Source organism: Podarcis pityusensis (assembly GCF_964106645.2).
Source record: "Podarcis pityusensis genome assembly, chromosome: 8".
Lineage (NCBI taxonomy): Eukaryota > Metazoa > Chordata > Lepidosauria > Squamata > Lacertidae > Podarcis > Podarcis pityusensis.
Window position 1 is genome coordinate 28,053,753 of NC_138033.1, and position 17,060 is coordinate 28,070,812.

Here is a 17,060-nt window from a genome sequence, read left to right on the forward strand (position 1 = left end):
CTCTGGGCTGCATCAATAGGAGTATAGCATCTAGATCAAGGGAAGTAATATTGCCACTGTATTCTGCTCTGGTCAGACCTCACCTGGAGTACTGTGTCCCGTTCTGGGCACCACAGTTCAAGAAGGACACTGACAAACTGGAACGTGTCCAGAGGAGGGCAACCAAAATGGTCAAAGGCCTGGAAACGATGCCTTATGAGGAACGGCTAAGGGAGCTGGGCATGTTTAGCCTGGAGAAGAGGAGGTTAAGGGGTGATATGATAGCCATGTTCAAATATATAAAAGGATGTCACATAGAGGAGGGAGAAAGGTTGTTTTCTGCTGCTCCAGAGAAGCGGACACGGAGCAATGGATCCAAACTACAAGAAAGAAGATTCCACCTAAACATTAGGAAGAACTTCCTGACAGTAAGAGCTGTTCGACAGTGGAATTTGCTGCCAAGGAGTGTGGTGGAGTCGCCTTCTTTGGAGGTCTTTAAGCAGAGGCTTGACAACCATATGTCAGGAGTGCTCTGATGGTATTTCCTGCTTGGCAGGGGGTTGGACTCGATGGCCCTTGTGGTCTCTTCCAACTCTATGATTCTATGATTCTATGATTCTAGTACCAAGATATTCCCTGCAGCGCAGTCTTTGATCTTAAAGCAGGAAAGATGGAGATAAGTCCCTGAACCAAAGCCTTCCCAGTACAGTCATACCTCGGGTTACAGCCGCTTCAGGTTGCGTTTTTTCGGGTCGCGGACCGCCGAAACCCGGAAGTACCGGAACAGGTTACTTCCAGGTTTCGGCAGTCGCGCATGCGCAGAAGCGCTGAATCACACTTTGTGCATGCGCAGAAGTGTCGAATCGCAACCCGTGTGTGCGCAGATGTGCAGACACGGGTTGTGAACACTACGGGTTGCGAACGTGCATCCCGCATGGATCACGTTTGCAACCCGAGCGCCCACTGTAATGGCTGGGGAAGAATGGGGTGACATATAGTATCTGCTAGGAGGAGGCCTGGATTATTCTCTTGCCCACACTTTGTTGTGATATTGAGAAAGTGGCACATATAGATCAGGCTTTGCATCCTCATCAGAGTCCTTTCAGAGGTTGAAGCACAGAACCTCCCTACCTGAATGATTGCATAATGCAGCACAGCATCAAAACAGCTCAGCTTCCACATTTGACTGAAGACAGGGGAGCATGGAACAAAGGTATTATTCCCCCACATTAAAACAACAAGGCAAGTAGAAAGCTAGAACATCAAGGAAGGCAATCTTCTAGCCCAGCCCTCTTCCTCTTGTGCTAGTTTTCTACCTGCAGTGAGGGTTTTTTTGGTGTTTTTTACTTGGGGTATTCAAACTGAGCTCTGTGTTCAGAAGCAAGGGTTATATCACACCATCTGATTTCACCATCTGCGCTGTCATTTTGGCTCCTAGTGGTGTCACTCAGCAGAATGTGCTGTGGAAGATTTCAGAACTCTATGTATCAGAAATAAAGGGAACAAGAATACCATAGTCATATCCGACTTAGCTGGAACTGTGCAGGTCTAAGTTACTTTATGGGCAGAGCCTCAAAATAGAATATACTTGAACCTGGGTACAATCTTCTCTCTCTGTTTCTCTCATTTACACACACACACTCTCTCCCATTCTCCTTGTTCTGTCTCTCAATCACTCTCTTGTTCTCTTCTTCCCCCTCTGTTCTTCCCCTTCTCATTTTCTCTCTCTCATTTGCTCATTCTCCCTCTGCTTTTCATTCTTGTTCCCTTTGCCACACCATGCATTTAAAGCACAACCAGTGTACATTCAAGCACATGACCAAAGAATCCAGGAAACTAATTTGTTAAGGGTGCCGGGAATTGTAGCTTGGTAGGGGGAACTACAGTTCCCAAGATTCTTTGGGGGAAGGTATGTGCTTTAAATTCCCTTTAAATGCATGGTGCAGATGTGACACAACCCCTCTTTCTCTCTCTCCAGCCACATGATCTTTTGTTGTGTTGCCATCCCTTATCTCCGAGACGCGTCACAACCTGGCATTCCAAAGGTTATGCTCCGGCTTGTTCAATTGCTGCCGTCAGTCCTTAACCCTGCTTCCCGTCAGCCAAGGGAACGGGGCTCCTTAGACAAGCTGTGAACATTTGTTTGCTCTCTGGACCCTGCTCAGAGCCAGAGGGAGAGAAGCACATGGCATGCAGCCTGAACCAAAAAAATACAGCTTCTGGGATTGTGGGGTGGCAATTTTACACATGCACACCCCCTGCAGTGGTACAGTTAGGAAATTTTAGAGTTTGGGGGTGGCTGCTGTTTAGATAGCAGTACAGGGTGTCCCTGTGTTCTGCATTACAGAGGACAGCCCTCAATTTGAAGGAGTCCACTACTTGAAAGCCTTCCTGGTCCAAGTTTGGTTCAAAGACAAAGAGTCTAAGAAGGGAGAGCAGGAGGGCCCTTGAAGATGACATCCATAACTTGTTGGCACCTGGGCAGCAGAAGGAGAAGATGCACACACAGTTCACCTGTAGGCCACAGTCTTCCCCACTATGGTGTGATGTGCTGCATTTTGATTTAAACAACGTTGATGTTTTCCAGCCTTGCATCCATATCTATATACTGTATACAAGTTAGCAACATATTCAAATGTTATGGACATTTTCCCCTCTTTTGCTGCCACCGCATCCAGTTGACATGTGCTTTACTTCACCATGGAGCAAGCCAGGCCTGCTGCCTTGGTTGGTGGGTGTGGAGATCCTTGCTCATTCTGCTCAGGTCCTGGACGTTTGCCCCAAAGCCCTGCCCAGGTGGCACCGCTCCTTCCCCATTCCCAAATGCCATGTGGAAGTGTCAGCGGCAAAATTGGGGTGACCACAAACACAGTGTCTCTTATCAAGAGGAGAACAGGAAGTTTCAAACTGGATGGGGGACCACGTGTTGAGATTTGTGCATTGCAAGGATTTGGACTAGATGATGCTTGTGGTCCCTTCCAACTCTACAATTCTGTAATCTCTTAATACATTTTTGGCAAGGTGCCTTATACTGAGTATTGTCTACACTGGCTGGCAGCAGCTCGCTAGGGTTTCAGGCAAGAGTCTTTTCCCAGCCGTACCTGGATACACCAGGGGTTGATTCTGGGACCTCCTGCATGCAAAGCTACGGCCCTTTCATCAAGATTGTTTGGGAACACTCACTTGCTGAGGACACTTGGGCAACTGGTGGCGCTTAGGAGGTCCTTTGCCAGGAATGGCTTCTCAAGGGCCCTTTCCCAGCTGCTACAATGACTCTCAGGCATAAGAGGATTGTAAATACTCATCAGGCAATAAGGCCCTCCAGGACAGAGTGCACTGCCAGGATGAAAACAGATTACCCGTGTTGGATCACTTTCCACTAAGTAGCTTCACAAAGATCATAATTATAGGTATCACCACAAGGCAGTCTAAAAGGACAGCTTAGTAGACTCTTGCCTTAATCCAGCCACGTGTGCGATGAACATGGCAGCAGATTTTCCCACACCTGCGCAAGATAGGGCACTGCATGCATGCTTTTCCCATACCACATCTGTGGCTCTACAGGCACATATGGTTAGAGAGAACAAGCAAGCAGGTTAAACCTCCTTCTCTTTCTCTCACATGCGCACACCTCAGTCCTCCTTCGCAACCAACTGGTTGGACCATGGGGAATTTTGAAAGGGAGCTGCTGTTTGAGGCATGCTCCACAGGTCCACTCTCCCCACTTACTTTTTGCTGGCTGGGACTGATGGGAATTGCAGTCCACAACATCAGGAGTGCACTAGGCTGGCAAAGAGTCCTGAGAGCCAAAAAGGGATGCCTGAAAGAGGCAAGTTTGACCTCCGGACCAGAGGTTCACTGCCTCTGGTTTAGATAATACAGAGATAGATATGCAGGTCTAAGGCAGCTTCCATTGTTCCCATGAATGCTCAACAAATACATTCTCTGTAAGCAATTCTTGTCTTAACAGTCTAGAGGCAAAGCCTGAACAAAGCTCTGGGCTAGTGCCCATATATTTCAATGCACACTGTAACAACCGACTCTTGGGGCAGAATCATAAGGAAGTAAGCAAGCAGGTATTTGGGGCACTTCCAGAAAACAAGTTTGTCGATCATTCATCCTGATCATCTTTTTTATATATATAAATAATTTTATTAGTTTTCAATTGCAGTCCAGTAACAGCCGCATTATAACAACATCAATTTATAATACAAATATTAATACCAATTGTCCAAATACCAAGTTATATAATTTAGATAAAGTCTCCCCCATGTGCTAGATCTGATGATTTGATTATTTTCTTTATTTCTGCGTTCCAAAACTTATTGATTTCGATTACATTCCGATAATCATAATAATCCCTTCTACAACAACTGCAATATTAATATTTTTTTTTTTAAATAATATTTATTAAAATTTTCAAAAATACAGAAAGTAAGAGTTAAAATACATTCAGAACCTTATTTTCATATATCCACTTTCTGGGACTCCCCCCTTCCCCCACCCCTACCATATTCCTTTTTCATGTTGTTGGCTCCACAAGCTCTCAGTTCTAATTAAAAACTTAATTTGTTTAGACCATTATTCGAATTTAAAATTTCTACATTCCTCATCCATACCCTTAATAAAAAACAAAAAATTTCTTTCCCAGGGCCCACCCCATTTTTATTCCACAATTTCCCTTTTTTTATTAATAATAAAGACACCCCACATAATAGAAATATCAAAAATAAAAGATGAAAGATATAATAGATGAAACAAAGCCAGTTCAAAAAAAGAAGTTGACAAGCCTTTGGATTTTAGTTCTCCCCCCCTGTCCCCGGTTTAATTTCCCCCTGGCCACCAAACCATGTTATCCGCCTGGAATTCTTACAATCCAAAATTCACCTATTTCCCCCAATTCCTTGCTGACTTTTTTTTTTTTTTTTTTTCCCTTCACAATTATTTTTAAAACACTTAACTTCAAATCTTTAATAAAGCTCCCCCCATTGTTCTTTCCAAATTGTAGTCCAGTTTCCTCTTGTTCCGCTGCTAAAACGTTCTAATTCAGAAGCTTAATAAGTCTGCAGGGATTGTTGTTAGTCAGGAACAAAAACTTGCGTTCAGTCCCTTTCTTTCTATTGTCTCCTCTAGCTGAACACCCTGTAGACAAAATATTATTTCCGTTTTGCAGCTTTCCCAGAAGATAACCAGTCCTGTAAAATTCCAATGGTATTTTTCCACTTACGACCATCTTTGTAATGTCCCGAAATTCCTCTAGGGGGATTGTTGTAACTTTGTTTTCTCTAGTCCAAAAGTCCGATTGTTATCCATGTTTTCGCCATTTTGTATCCGAGTTTTAACAAGTTGTAGCAAATTGTAACAAATTTAGCCAACAAAGTTCTCATAGTAAAATCCTCTCTGCTTTCCGACTTTGACAGCTACTTTGACAGCTGTCAAAATCTCCGACTCTTTTCACCAGGCTCTCTCTTCAATCACCCCGGTTCCCAGGGGGGGGGGGGTTACGTTTCTTCTCCCTCAGTTCGTCCTCCAGCACAGTTCTTATAATTCCCCATCGTGGAATTCTTAGTTCTTATCAGCAATACAAATCTTTTTGGACCTTGGTTTCCCCGTCCTTGTCTTGGAAGGTTTACAATAGGGGGGGGGACTGACTTCCTTTTTGGATCCCCCCCCGCTCGCGTCCAATTCGAAAAGAAATTCTTTTTTTTTCCTCCTTTTAAACCCAGTTTCCAAATTACTCACGGGTTGCTGTTAAAAAGTCCGAATTTTCAATGGAAGAAGTCAGCGCTCTCCGCCGGATGGCATGCGGCTGCGCTCGGCAGGGATAGCAGAGGACTCAAAGCACCACGCTTCTCCCCGGCACCCGATCCGTAGCCTTTAAAAAGGCTCCTTCACGAGTCGGGAGGGCGCTAGCGGTGCCAGCCGAGTCTCCATGTCCACGGCCCTCGTGGCCGTGGTTTTTAAGGGTCCCCGCATCGCCGGTGCGGTAGGACCCAGCCCCTGCCGAGCAGGCTCCCTCCGGAGCTCGGAGGGAGTCCGCCATTCGGCGATGGCGCCAACCCGGAAGTCCAACTGCAATATTAATAACTTCTACTCGTGTTGACACATGAAATGTTTTATAAAACTAAAGGTGAGGAACTCAAACTATATGCTTGTTCTTCCTGTGTGTGGCAATTATTTTAAGGCACATTTCCCCCTACTATATGCATTTACGATTATAAACACTAGTGTTTCAGAAAGTGTGAATTTGATGAATTTGGCTTAAAATGCAAACTTAACTGAATTTCTCCCCCACCCCTATCTAATACTCCCTGTTAACAGTGGCGTTGCAATGGGGGTGGTGGTGGTACGCCCCGGATTCCATGCCTGCGGGGGAGACAAAAAGTCACCCCCCAGGGGCTTGTGGTGGTGCAAGCAGCCGCCTTTGAAGGGTCCTCCGTTCGCGGCTGCAAACCGCTAAGTACAGCGCATGTGCGGTGTCGCATGCATGCGCTATACGTAGAGATGCCACACATGTGCTGTATAGCAATTTGCCGCCAGTGCTGCTCCAGCGTCATATGGACGGTACCGGGATCCCTCCGTCGCCGCTACAGCTGTGCTCGTGGCTGCAGCGGTGACGGAGGGATCCCAACACCGTCCATACAGCACTGGAGTGGCGCTGGTGGCAAACCACTATACAGCACATGTGTGGCGTCACTTCGTACGGCGCATGTGTTGTACATAGCGACGCCGCACATGTACCCTCTGTCGTGACACCCACCCTGGGTGTCATGACGCCTTCCTCCGCCCCTGCCTGTTAAAGAATCTGCTTCTTTCTTCACCCAGCCTGTTCATCTCTCTCTCTCTCTCTCTCTCTCTCTCTCTCTCTCACACACACACACACACTGTTGAAAAGGTTCTTGTTAGGCAACACATAGTCTGATGTGCCCTCTGCTGGCCATAATGAAGCTCTGCATCCTGAACCCCATCCTATGAGTGCTTCCAGATGTGATAAGGAAAGTGACGAAGAAATGCACTGGAAGGGGGGGGGGGTGACAATTACTTGGCAAGACGTTTCCCTGCAGGTGAATCAGAATGAATGCTGAATAAGCAGCAGACACCGCCTAACCTCTCTACAAACTCTGTGCCAACATATCAGGATGAGCGTTCAATAAATAGGTTGCAACTCAGCAGGTGATCAGATGCAAAGACAGATAGGGCTTGTTGTCCCTTTCACACAGGGATGGGGAACCTTCGGCCACTCAGATGGCATTGGACTCCAACTCCCATCAACCTCTGCCTGCAGGGCCAGAGGTCAGGGGAGTTGGAGTCCAGCAAGAATTCCCACATAGCACACCTGGTCCATTACTTAAAGTAGTCCTGACTGCTCTAAAAGCCAAAAATCCATGATTCTCTGCGTCCTGCACTTGGCAGCAATGGGCCAGTGGGCTTTTTCCATGACTGTGCCCAAGTTTTTTACTCCCTCCCTGCAGAGGCACACCCTGGGAAGTGAAGACTTTGTTTAAACAGGCCTACCTGCTAGGTTGACCGCTGTTGTCTTTTTACGGGGGTGTATTTACTGCTCTAAAGGGACGCGGGTGGTGCTGTGGGTTAAACCACAGAGCCTAGGACTTGCCAATCAGAACGTTGGCAGTTCGAATCCCCGCGACGGGGTGAGCTCCCGTTGCTTGGTTCTTGCTCCTGCCAACCTAGCAGTTCAAAAGCATGCCAGTGCAAGTAGATAAATAGGTACCACTCCGGTGGGAAGGTAAACGGCGTTTCCGTGAGCTGCTCTGGTTCACCAGAAGTGGCTTAGTCATGCTGGCCACATGACCCGGAAGCTGTACACCGGCTCCCTCGGCCAATAAAGCGAGATGAGCGCCGCAACCCCAGAGTTGGTCACGACTGGACCTAATGGTCAGGGGTCCCTTTACCTTTTTATTTACTGCTATATTTAATATTTGAGTTGATGTTTGAATTGTGCTTTCACTGGCTTCTGACAGTTGTCTTCTATTGTATTGAGATGTCCTGGTGTTAGCCACCTTGAGTGCCTGGTGAGGAAAGCGGGGTGGAAATCTGATTGAACAAACAGGTATCAAGAGGTATTGCATTTAATCATATTGATTTCACTCATTTGTTTGCTTGAAAGGAACTGTATATTTAAAAGTGGTGTATGACTAAGAATGATGATAATATGCATTCTTGTAAATATAGCTTGCTTGGAGAACTCCCTTGCAAAATTTGGATAAGTGCAAATTTTGCAAGATGGCTGTGTTTTGGTGCTTGTATTGTTTCAAAAAGTGCAAATTTAATAAACAGGAACTGAATTTAAATCCTCATCTCTTTTTATAGCTCATGGTTTATCTAAGAGAGCTAAACCACACCCCGTAGATTAAGATCAGTGCTGCGCAACAGAAACGTAGTGGCTGCACATTCAGCCACACATTCACGCTAGGGCATGAACTAGCTTAGCATGTCATCCAAATCAGCCAGCTGGGCTGCTACCCTTCAGTCCCCCACATGGAGTTCTGCTCATTTCCTCCTCCTTCTTCCCAGCAGCACTGGTAGGGGGAAAAAATCCTCAGTCTAAAAGGGCACTCTTCCTGTGGTGACATCATGCTCCCTGTTGTCCTGGCAACATTCCCACTCCCATTTTACATAATCCAGCACTGAAATCCTAAACCTGGCCTTTGTCTCTGCTTACCATCCCCGCATGGGAGGGGCTCACACTTCTCTGCTGGCACAAGGTAACTGTTTGTGTCAGTGGCCTGTTGATTTCTCTCTTACTGCATGATGGTTCTTCTCGCCAGGTGGTTCCTGGTCAGGAATTCCTTCATTGGAGGTTTCTAAAAAGAGGTTGGATAGCCATATGTCAAGGAATATTTGTCTGTGATTCCTGCATTGCAGGGGGTTGGACTAGATGATCCCTGGGGTGCATTGCAACTCTACAATTATATGATTTGCTATCTGTTGTTGTCAATTTTCGGCGAGCCACTTTGCACACAATGTGTTTGTAGGGAAAGCCATATATAAATATAAAGTGGCTATGACCAAGAAACTGAAACAGATTCAGCCTGCATTTACACTCTGCTAAACTGTCTTGCAACTGGGTGAAGACTTCAAGCATTCAGTGATCTCCTACATTTACTAACTTTAGAAATTATTGGGTGGGTGGGAATCTGGGATCGATCCAGGATTTTTAGGTGATCTTTGCCCCCTGCAAACCCATAACAGTATTCTTTAAAATGTGGTGACTTCCTCTGCTTCAGTATTCCCATTTCTTGGGTGTCAGATGAGACTCTACTTTTGGAGTCATCCCTCCCCCCAAAAAAGAAAAGAAAAAGATGTCACAACAATGCCAGTTCAATAGAGCTGAGGAAGGAAGCTAGAAGCCGCAGCTCTTCTATATTTGGACATGTCTGTTTGAGGTTGCGGCAGCTGCGTTGCTTGGGTGAACATCAGCTCTTTAAGGCCAAGATGTGAGGCTAAGTTTGAATGTGAAACATCTTTTCCTTGTCAAGGCTCAGCCCTGGAATGTGTAATAAGGAAAAATATACTTTTATTTATGCTATTCCACTTTTGAGCACATGCAAAGCGCCCTTTGGGTTCTAAATGACCTTTGGCCATGCTGGCTAGCAATGTCTCAAGGGGCACAGGTTTCCCATCTTTGCCTTATTATTTACTTATTAATTTATTTATTAAATTTATATCCTCCCCTTTTTTCTCCAAGGGGATCCCAAAGCAGAAAACACTTTATTTATTTATTTAAAAATACAGTTTAAGATAAAGTTTAAACATTTAACTTTATTTAAAAACAATAAAACACAGCAAAACATCTAAAATAAGTTTAAGAACAGATGTAACCATCACATGTGTCTGGATAGGCCAACTGAAACAGAAAGGTTTACAGCTGATGTCTAAAAGAATACAGTGATGGTACCTGGCTAATGACAATAGGCAATAGGAGTTCCTAAGCACAGGTGCTGCCACACTGCTGTTTTTTGTTGCATCAATTAAGTGTTTTAAATTTGTTGTTAGCCACCCTGAGCCCGGTTTTCTGAACCAGGAAGGGCGGGGTATAAATAAAAATTTATTTATATTTATATAAAGAAATGATTCCTCACAGATGTGGAATACACATGGCGTGGCACTTGTCAAAGTTCAAACTCCACAGATTGAAGTGATTGAATTGGCACATACGGGGTAATGTGATCCCTTGAGTAAACTCGGAACAGCCTTTTTAAAGAAAGGATGGCCCATTTAATGTCTGAAACAAAGCCTTCCTCTTGATCAGGTTGTATGAGGAACAAACAAGCCAAGCCCTCAGCCTGAACCACAATCGCTTGACATAAGCAGCCTTTTAATGCTTGAAAAGACCTGTTCAGTCTCAGCTGACCAGCAAATTTTTAAGGGAGGAGTGGAAGGCTGTACAGTACTTTGTAAGGTTGGCAAGGGAAGCAGCAACAGCAGTGACATGGGGAGTTCACCACCACAGGCAAATCTGCCCCACCAAGCTCAGTCTGCCCTCAGCCAGCCAACCGCAACCTATCTGCCTTCCGACTTCCATCCTATCCAGGGGGTGGCCCTGCCTGTCAGCTTCTTGCTCTGCCTCAGCCTCAGTGCCCCCTTTGTAAAACTCAGCAGCGAGGAGGACAGGGACAAAAATGAGACTCAGCTGACTCTGCCTGCCTTTGGCTCTGGCTCCACCTAGGGATGAGCAAGTATGTCAACTTCGGTTTCTCGTTTTTTTTCCAGCCTTAACTTCAGTTCTTCACATATCCGCACCATTGTGCAATCATAAAAGTCCTGATGAAAATTCACCGGCACTCAAGTGCAAAGTTGTTTCAATAGCACGTTTTTGTTTGCAATTTTGCTTGATGCACACATTTCTGCAAAACAATCTCCTCAAATGTAACACTTTTATTGGTGTTAACTTCCAGAGGAGGCTGGTCCATCGGGGTGCCCAGGACCCTGCTATGGAAGGTTTTCTGTGTCCGCTCTCCTGCTGGCCTTAACTTTATTCCGCCTTTCCATTTCCATTTCCAGGGACTGGACATTGCACTCTCCCCAGACTTGCTTCTCTTCACCATCTGAAACCAGCCAATCTGCCCAGCCAAGAGTCTCCAGGGCAGAAACGAAACACAGCAGGCAGGAGCACAAGCAGGTGGCCACTGAGCCTTTGGCGGGGGTGGCTCTTCCCTCTGAGGTGCCCCTTTTGCCTCCTCTGCCCCCCTCCTGTTATGTATTGAAGTTCTCACCCTGGCCACCAGGGGGTATTGTGTACAGTCATACCTCTTGTTGCGTTTGCTTCAGGTTAAATCTTTTCAGGTTGCATCCCGCGGCGACCCAGAAGTACTGGAAAGGGTTACTTCCGGGTTTCACTGCTCACCCATGCAGACGCTTGAAATAATTTGTCCCCCTTTGGAGAAGGGGGAGGTGGGGAAATGGGGGAGTTGGCACACATGTCTGGCTTTCTCTTCTTTGTTCTGCTGCTCCTGCCCTGGTTGGGGCCCTGAATTATTTTTTTAGTGTTCAATCCCTGCCCCCATTTTTAGGTCATGGGAATGGGGAGACGGGTGGCACGTGCCCCTGGCCTCTTCTTCATGGAGGTGATCTGGCCTGCTGTTACTGAAAGGGAGAAAGAAACTAGGGGGGGGGGAGGGTGCCATTCCTAGTTGTGGCAAACAAAGGGTGACAGCGCTTTACAGTGGAAAGTCTAACCAATGTCCCTTCAGAAGTAAGTCCTATTGAGTTCAGTGGGGCTTACTCAGTCCCAGGTAAGCAAGGCTAGGATTGCAGGCTTAATGATGAATAGCTGCTGGGTGGGAATCAGGACCGGATTTTAAAGAGTGGGAACCCATGTTTTAGACTAAAATTATTTCATCCCTTCCTCTCCTCCCTTGCTTTCCTTCTTGTCTGCCTCTTCCTGGAAGAATATAAATATAATTCTTAAAAATAATTATGCAAGGGCTGACTAGGGTTATTCAGCAGTATTATGAGAAATACTGCATCTTGCATATTCTCCATGGCTCTCTTCATGTATTAAAGCGCTGGCATTAAAGGCATAGGGGCAGGGCTAGATATAGGATAGCAACCCTACTTGCTGTTGCTCAGCCCATCCCCTTCCTTACCCTGTATAGATTTGCCCCTGGGCCTCTAAAACACAGGTGGGGAGCCTCTGTGTTTCCTAGAGTCCTTGCCTAGTCACTCCTGCTTCCTTTGACCTCTTTGGCACCCGGTAAATATGCATTGTGTGTAATTGGGCCTTCGGCAGCAAAGCCTGAAGCAATAGTTAAAACAGAGTCAACCAATTCCCATCGGTCTCTCAAATCTGGCCCAGCTATCTTTATAAACTGCAGTACATTCCCTGGCCGTTATAAGGGTGGTGCTGCGACACAAGGAATGCCAGGCTGGTGACTCCCTTCAAGCTGTCTCTGCAGTGTCCTGTGTAAGTCACCTGAACTGTCTACCTGAATCCCTGGTATGAGGGAAATTGGGATGGACATTCTTATTCTCCTCCCTTTTTTAAGGTAAGCCTTTGTTCATGATTCCAAACTTGTCTCCCCTCCCCCGATTCAAAACTGGGAGCAAGCAGGCTAGAGAGAGATGTTTATTTTGCTTATTCCTTATTTATCAGTATTAAGTTTATATCCAACCTTCAAGGCTCTGAAGGTGGCACTCATTGGTCTCCTTTTCCCCATGCTATCCTCACCTTTGAGGTAAGTTAGGCTGAGTGAGTGGCCCAAGGTCACACAGTGAGCTTCCTGGCTGATTTTAACGCAGGTCTCCCAGGTCCTAGTCTGTTTAATATTCCTCTACCTTATTCCACAATCTGGAAAAAAAAGATGTAGAAGTGAATAAGCTGAGAGAGGAGAACCATCTTATCCTACAGGTCTGGTAACTTCTGTTGTCCTATGTTAACAGTCCTGTGTAGCACCTTTAAGACTTATCCATTCAATCCTGTACATACTTATCAGGGAACAATCCCCATGGGATTCAGTGGAGATTACTTACAGTTTATTTGGCATGAACACTAGAAATTGTGACAGTAGGGCCCCCTTCTGAAACATGGTAAGAAGATATTTAAGTGCTAAATTTTTAATAAAACCGCAGTGTTTAAGGCCCAAACCCCCCCCCCCGGAAGAGGACAGGAAGAAAACCAGAACTGGTGGGATCTATACAAATTTTCTCCCAGCAGAGAAGCAACTGCAACAACAGGCGTCCTTTCTGAATCAAAGTAAGATGCTTTTCAGTTTACTTAAGTAAAACTGTGATGCTCCAGTGTCCACTGTAGGGAGGAGGATGGGGAGAAAACTAGAACAACATGACCACCACCCCACTGAGACTTCCTGGCAGCCACACTAGATCTACTGGGCACCAGCTGCCACTGGGGTAGACCACTGCGCTCAATTTTATGGCAGTTTAGAGAATGCTACTGTTTGAGTCTAGCTTCCTCTGTTGCTGCTGGTCATCCCATATGGTGTAGCAGTCAGTTGCATGCATTAATTTTCATCTCATTGCCCTAGAGCCACAGGAAGACGTTAATAGAGTAGCACAGGACCCAGGAAGGGTAACAACAAGGGACGTGATGTAGAAAAAGTTGTAATAATTTCAAGAGCAAACAAAAGGATGATGAGGGCCAGGATTTAATCTATTGCATCGTTCAGCTCAACTTTGGAATATCATGTGGGAGCTCCTGAGCTTCATGGATATGCTCAGGCTCCACGTGTGGCAGGAAGATTAGGCATGCCTAAATGCTTCGCTGGCTACCCATGAGCCTTACAGAATTGTAGATTTGGAAGGGACTCCGAGGGTCATCTAGTCCAACCCCCTGTGATGCATTTTGGGCATGGCATTGTCCCTTGGTAGACAGGCAGTGTTTGATTTGGGTGCCTTTTTCATTTTGCTGCTTTGAAATAGGACTCAAATGTGACCTTGAAGAGTGCAGGATAGTGGTGGCTGAAGGGTGGGGGTGAGGAGGAGGCTACACCAAACAAACACTTCCATTATTTGTTTCAAAGGGTGAGAACTTTGATATAAATATTTAACAGGATTGAATGGAAGAGTACAAGAGTGAAAAACTAGAGTAGCATTAGTAAAAAAATAACAACCTGTGTCTTAGAACACTTTCGGGTGCCCTTTAGTGCCAAAGCCTCCTCATTGCCTGCCGCAACCTCTGGCCATGCTGTAGCCTTTTGGTTGGACCGATGGCAGCATCAACAACTGATGGTGTAGGAGGGAAAGGTCATGAGCTCATGGGAGACTTATGTGAGACTCTCTGGTCTGGAAGATACTGGCCTTGACTCTTCTGCAGGGAAACAGCTGCAATCATCCAGATGCTGCTAGAGTGAGTGGCACAAGTGGCCCTCGTTCTGCAGGGATGTGCTGGGAAGTCCTTTTTCTGCCAAGGGCATTCAATGTATTTTGCCCTCCTCTTTTGAAGGCAGCCAAGAACAGCTTGCAGCATCTCACAGAGGCCCTCTAATGGCATCCTGGAGGCACTCTCCTGTCGGGGGACCCTTGCAACCTGCAGGAGCTGTGCCACAAGTTCACCAAGCGCCTGGTAAGAACCCTTTCTCCTCTGGGCATTCCTTCTCCAGTGGAGAGGCAAGAAGGTGGAGCACAGTTGGCACACCAAGAGCAGACTACTGGTACATGGCATTTGACTTTGTCTGTTATCTTTGATTAGGCACCAGAGCTCAGCAAGGGGGTTAGACGCTGTCAGGGAACTGCCATCAGTGCCGGAGGGAGAGAGCAAAATCCAGAGGGATTCCGGAGAGTGTCCCGGGATTGGGAGAGGCAGCCCATCTTCTGGGGAAGAGAATCGGCGTAGCACCAGTGGAGAAGGGGGGCAGATGGGGGAAGCGGTGAGGCGGTCCCATGACTCCTTGCCGGGGACCAGCGGGGAGAGTAGAGGTCCTCCGCTACCTACGCCCTCCTTGCACAGAAGGCTTCTGCGCAGGGAGAGTAGGAGGAGACTTGGCGTCAAACAGCTTCTTTGCTGGAAGAAGTTTAAGAAATGCCCACTGACGGATTCTGCCAGCGATTGAGACAGCCACGGGTGAGTGGCTGTCCGGACAGAAAAGGTTCACTCAGGCAATCCAGCCAGGTGTTTGCACCGGCTTACGCACGAGCAACCCCTAGAACCATTACAGACGCCTTTGCTTATGACGTCCTTTCCCACTTCCACAGCAGGCAGGCTTCAGTGAGGAGCGCTACTGCCATGCTCATCGCTAATTGAAACAGTGGATAGCCAACAGGCAAGATCTCCCTTTATAGTTTCATGGTTTGTCCTGAAGATGTATAATTGCAGGCAGAGGCGTACCTATGGGTTGATCAGGTTGTCCCCTGCCAAGGGTGCAGGCGGGCGGGGCGGGGGGAGCAAAAATCGCACCTCTCAGTGCCACACTAGAGGAATCCAGGCACTGGTGCTGGCCATCACAGCAGCCCTGCGAAGCTCCCTTCCCAGACACTGCTGCTTGGCTCTGTGTCCTCCTAGCATGGCCACTTCTCCTTGCCCTCCTGCAGGCAATGCTCTTAATTTACCACAGCCGAGTCACTTTTCCTTGGTTTCTTTCCCACCTTGACCAATTTCCAGCACACGCATATTTACCCCAGAGGTTTACTCCATATTTACCCCAGAGAGCAAGGGCCATTGACTTAAGCAAGGCTTACTTTTCCAAGTAAAGCACAACTTTTCTGCCAGCACCTTGTTGGAAGTAATGAAAAGGCAAATGAGGTATTGTCAGAGGTTCCTGCCTCTGGCATGGCAGATTTAGGCTGCAGTCCTGTGTACCCACTTTCCTGGGAGCAAGCCCCATTGAACTCAGTGGGATTTACTTTTCAGTAGACATAAGATTGTGCTGTTAAACACTCAGTTTAAGTGTCATTTGTAATTGCTGAATTACATCATGGTGTTTTTTCCCTGGAGATTGGGGTGGGGGCACCAGGACATCTCTTTGGCAAGGGCGCAAGGGATGGGGAGATAGGGAAATGGTAGGGAAACCTGGAGAGGGCTAAAGTAAAATTCCTTAGGGATCCCGTAAAGGGGAGGGAAATATCACTCTTGCCGTTAGACCAAACAGACCACTTGCAGGTGGCTTTTGAAATCTGGCAGGCATCTCAGTGATCTGGACCCTGCAGTGAACTCAGCTGGGAGTGAAGTTTGGAACTGCGGTGGAAAGTGGGAGCAACAGCGACTACACTGACACTGTTCACTGATTCATTCAGGTGCACTGGGATCCTAGCTGACATTGGAATAATGGAGACGGAATGTTTAAAGAAAAAGAAGAGGAAGAACAGTTGTCATGAAAATCACATCCATGCCCCCTTTTCCTGATATATGCCTTGTACCACAAAATGACATTATTACAATTACAGTGGTACCTTGGGTTAAGTACTTAATTCGTTCTGGAGGTCTGTTCTTAACCTGAAACTGTTCTTAACCTGAAGCACCACTTTAGCTAATGGGGCCTCCTGCTGCCGCCGCGCCGCCGGAGCACGATTTCTGTTCTCATCCTGAAGCAAAGTTCTTAACCCGAGGTACTATTTCTGCGTTAGCGGAGTCTGTAACCTGAAGCGTATGTAACCTGAAGTGTATGTAACCCGAGGTACCACTGTAGTTGTGTTTTTTTTTATATAAGATATTTATTGAAGTTTTCAAGATATTACAAAACACACACACAAAAAAAGAAAATACAAAGTAAAAATATTTAAAAACAATTCATTCCTTCCATTACTTAACCTTCATTTGCTTAGTTCCAGGACCTCCTCACACCTCCCTTTTTTGTATTCCAGTTCAATTATTTTGTTCAGCAAATCCCTCCCCTCTTTATGTATCCTAATCATTAATCATAAAGTATTGTAATTTTGGATTTTTACATATTAATAATTCATTTTTTCATATTCCTTGTAACCTTTCAGCTAAAGTTCACTTAGTTTCTATCCAACATCATTCTAGCATTCATTAATTTTACAATATTTCTGTAGATAGTCTTTAAACTTTTTCCAATCTTCCTCCATCGACTCTTCTCCCTGGTCTCGGATTCTGCCAGTCATTTCTGCACTGTAGTTATTTCTAAGAAATCCATCAGCTTTCCAAC

At 46.2% G+C, this 17,060-nt stretch overlaps 1 protein-coding gene across 1 annotated transcript in view; it reads left to right on the forward strand.

Moving 5' to 3' along the window:
- Positions 1–682: 682 nt before the first annotated feature.
- The window catches only part of LOC308482517 (uncharacterized protein), a 115,583-nt gene continuing 99,205 nt past the window's right edge, over positions 683–17,060 (forward strand). Inside the window, exon 1 of the mRNA XM_081015656.1 lies at positions 683–1,192. Coding sequence (XP_080871782.1) covers positions 1,182–1,192 — 11 coding nt within the window. The 5' untranslated portion in view covers positions 683–1,181. The remainder of the gene's footprint in view (positions 1,193–17,060) is intronic.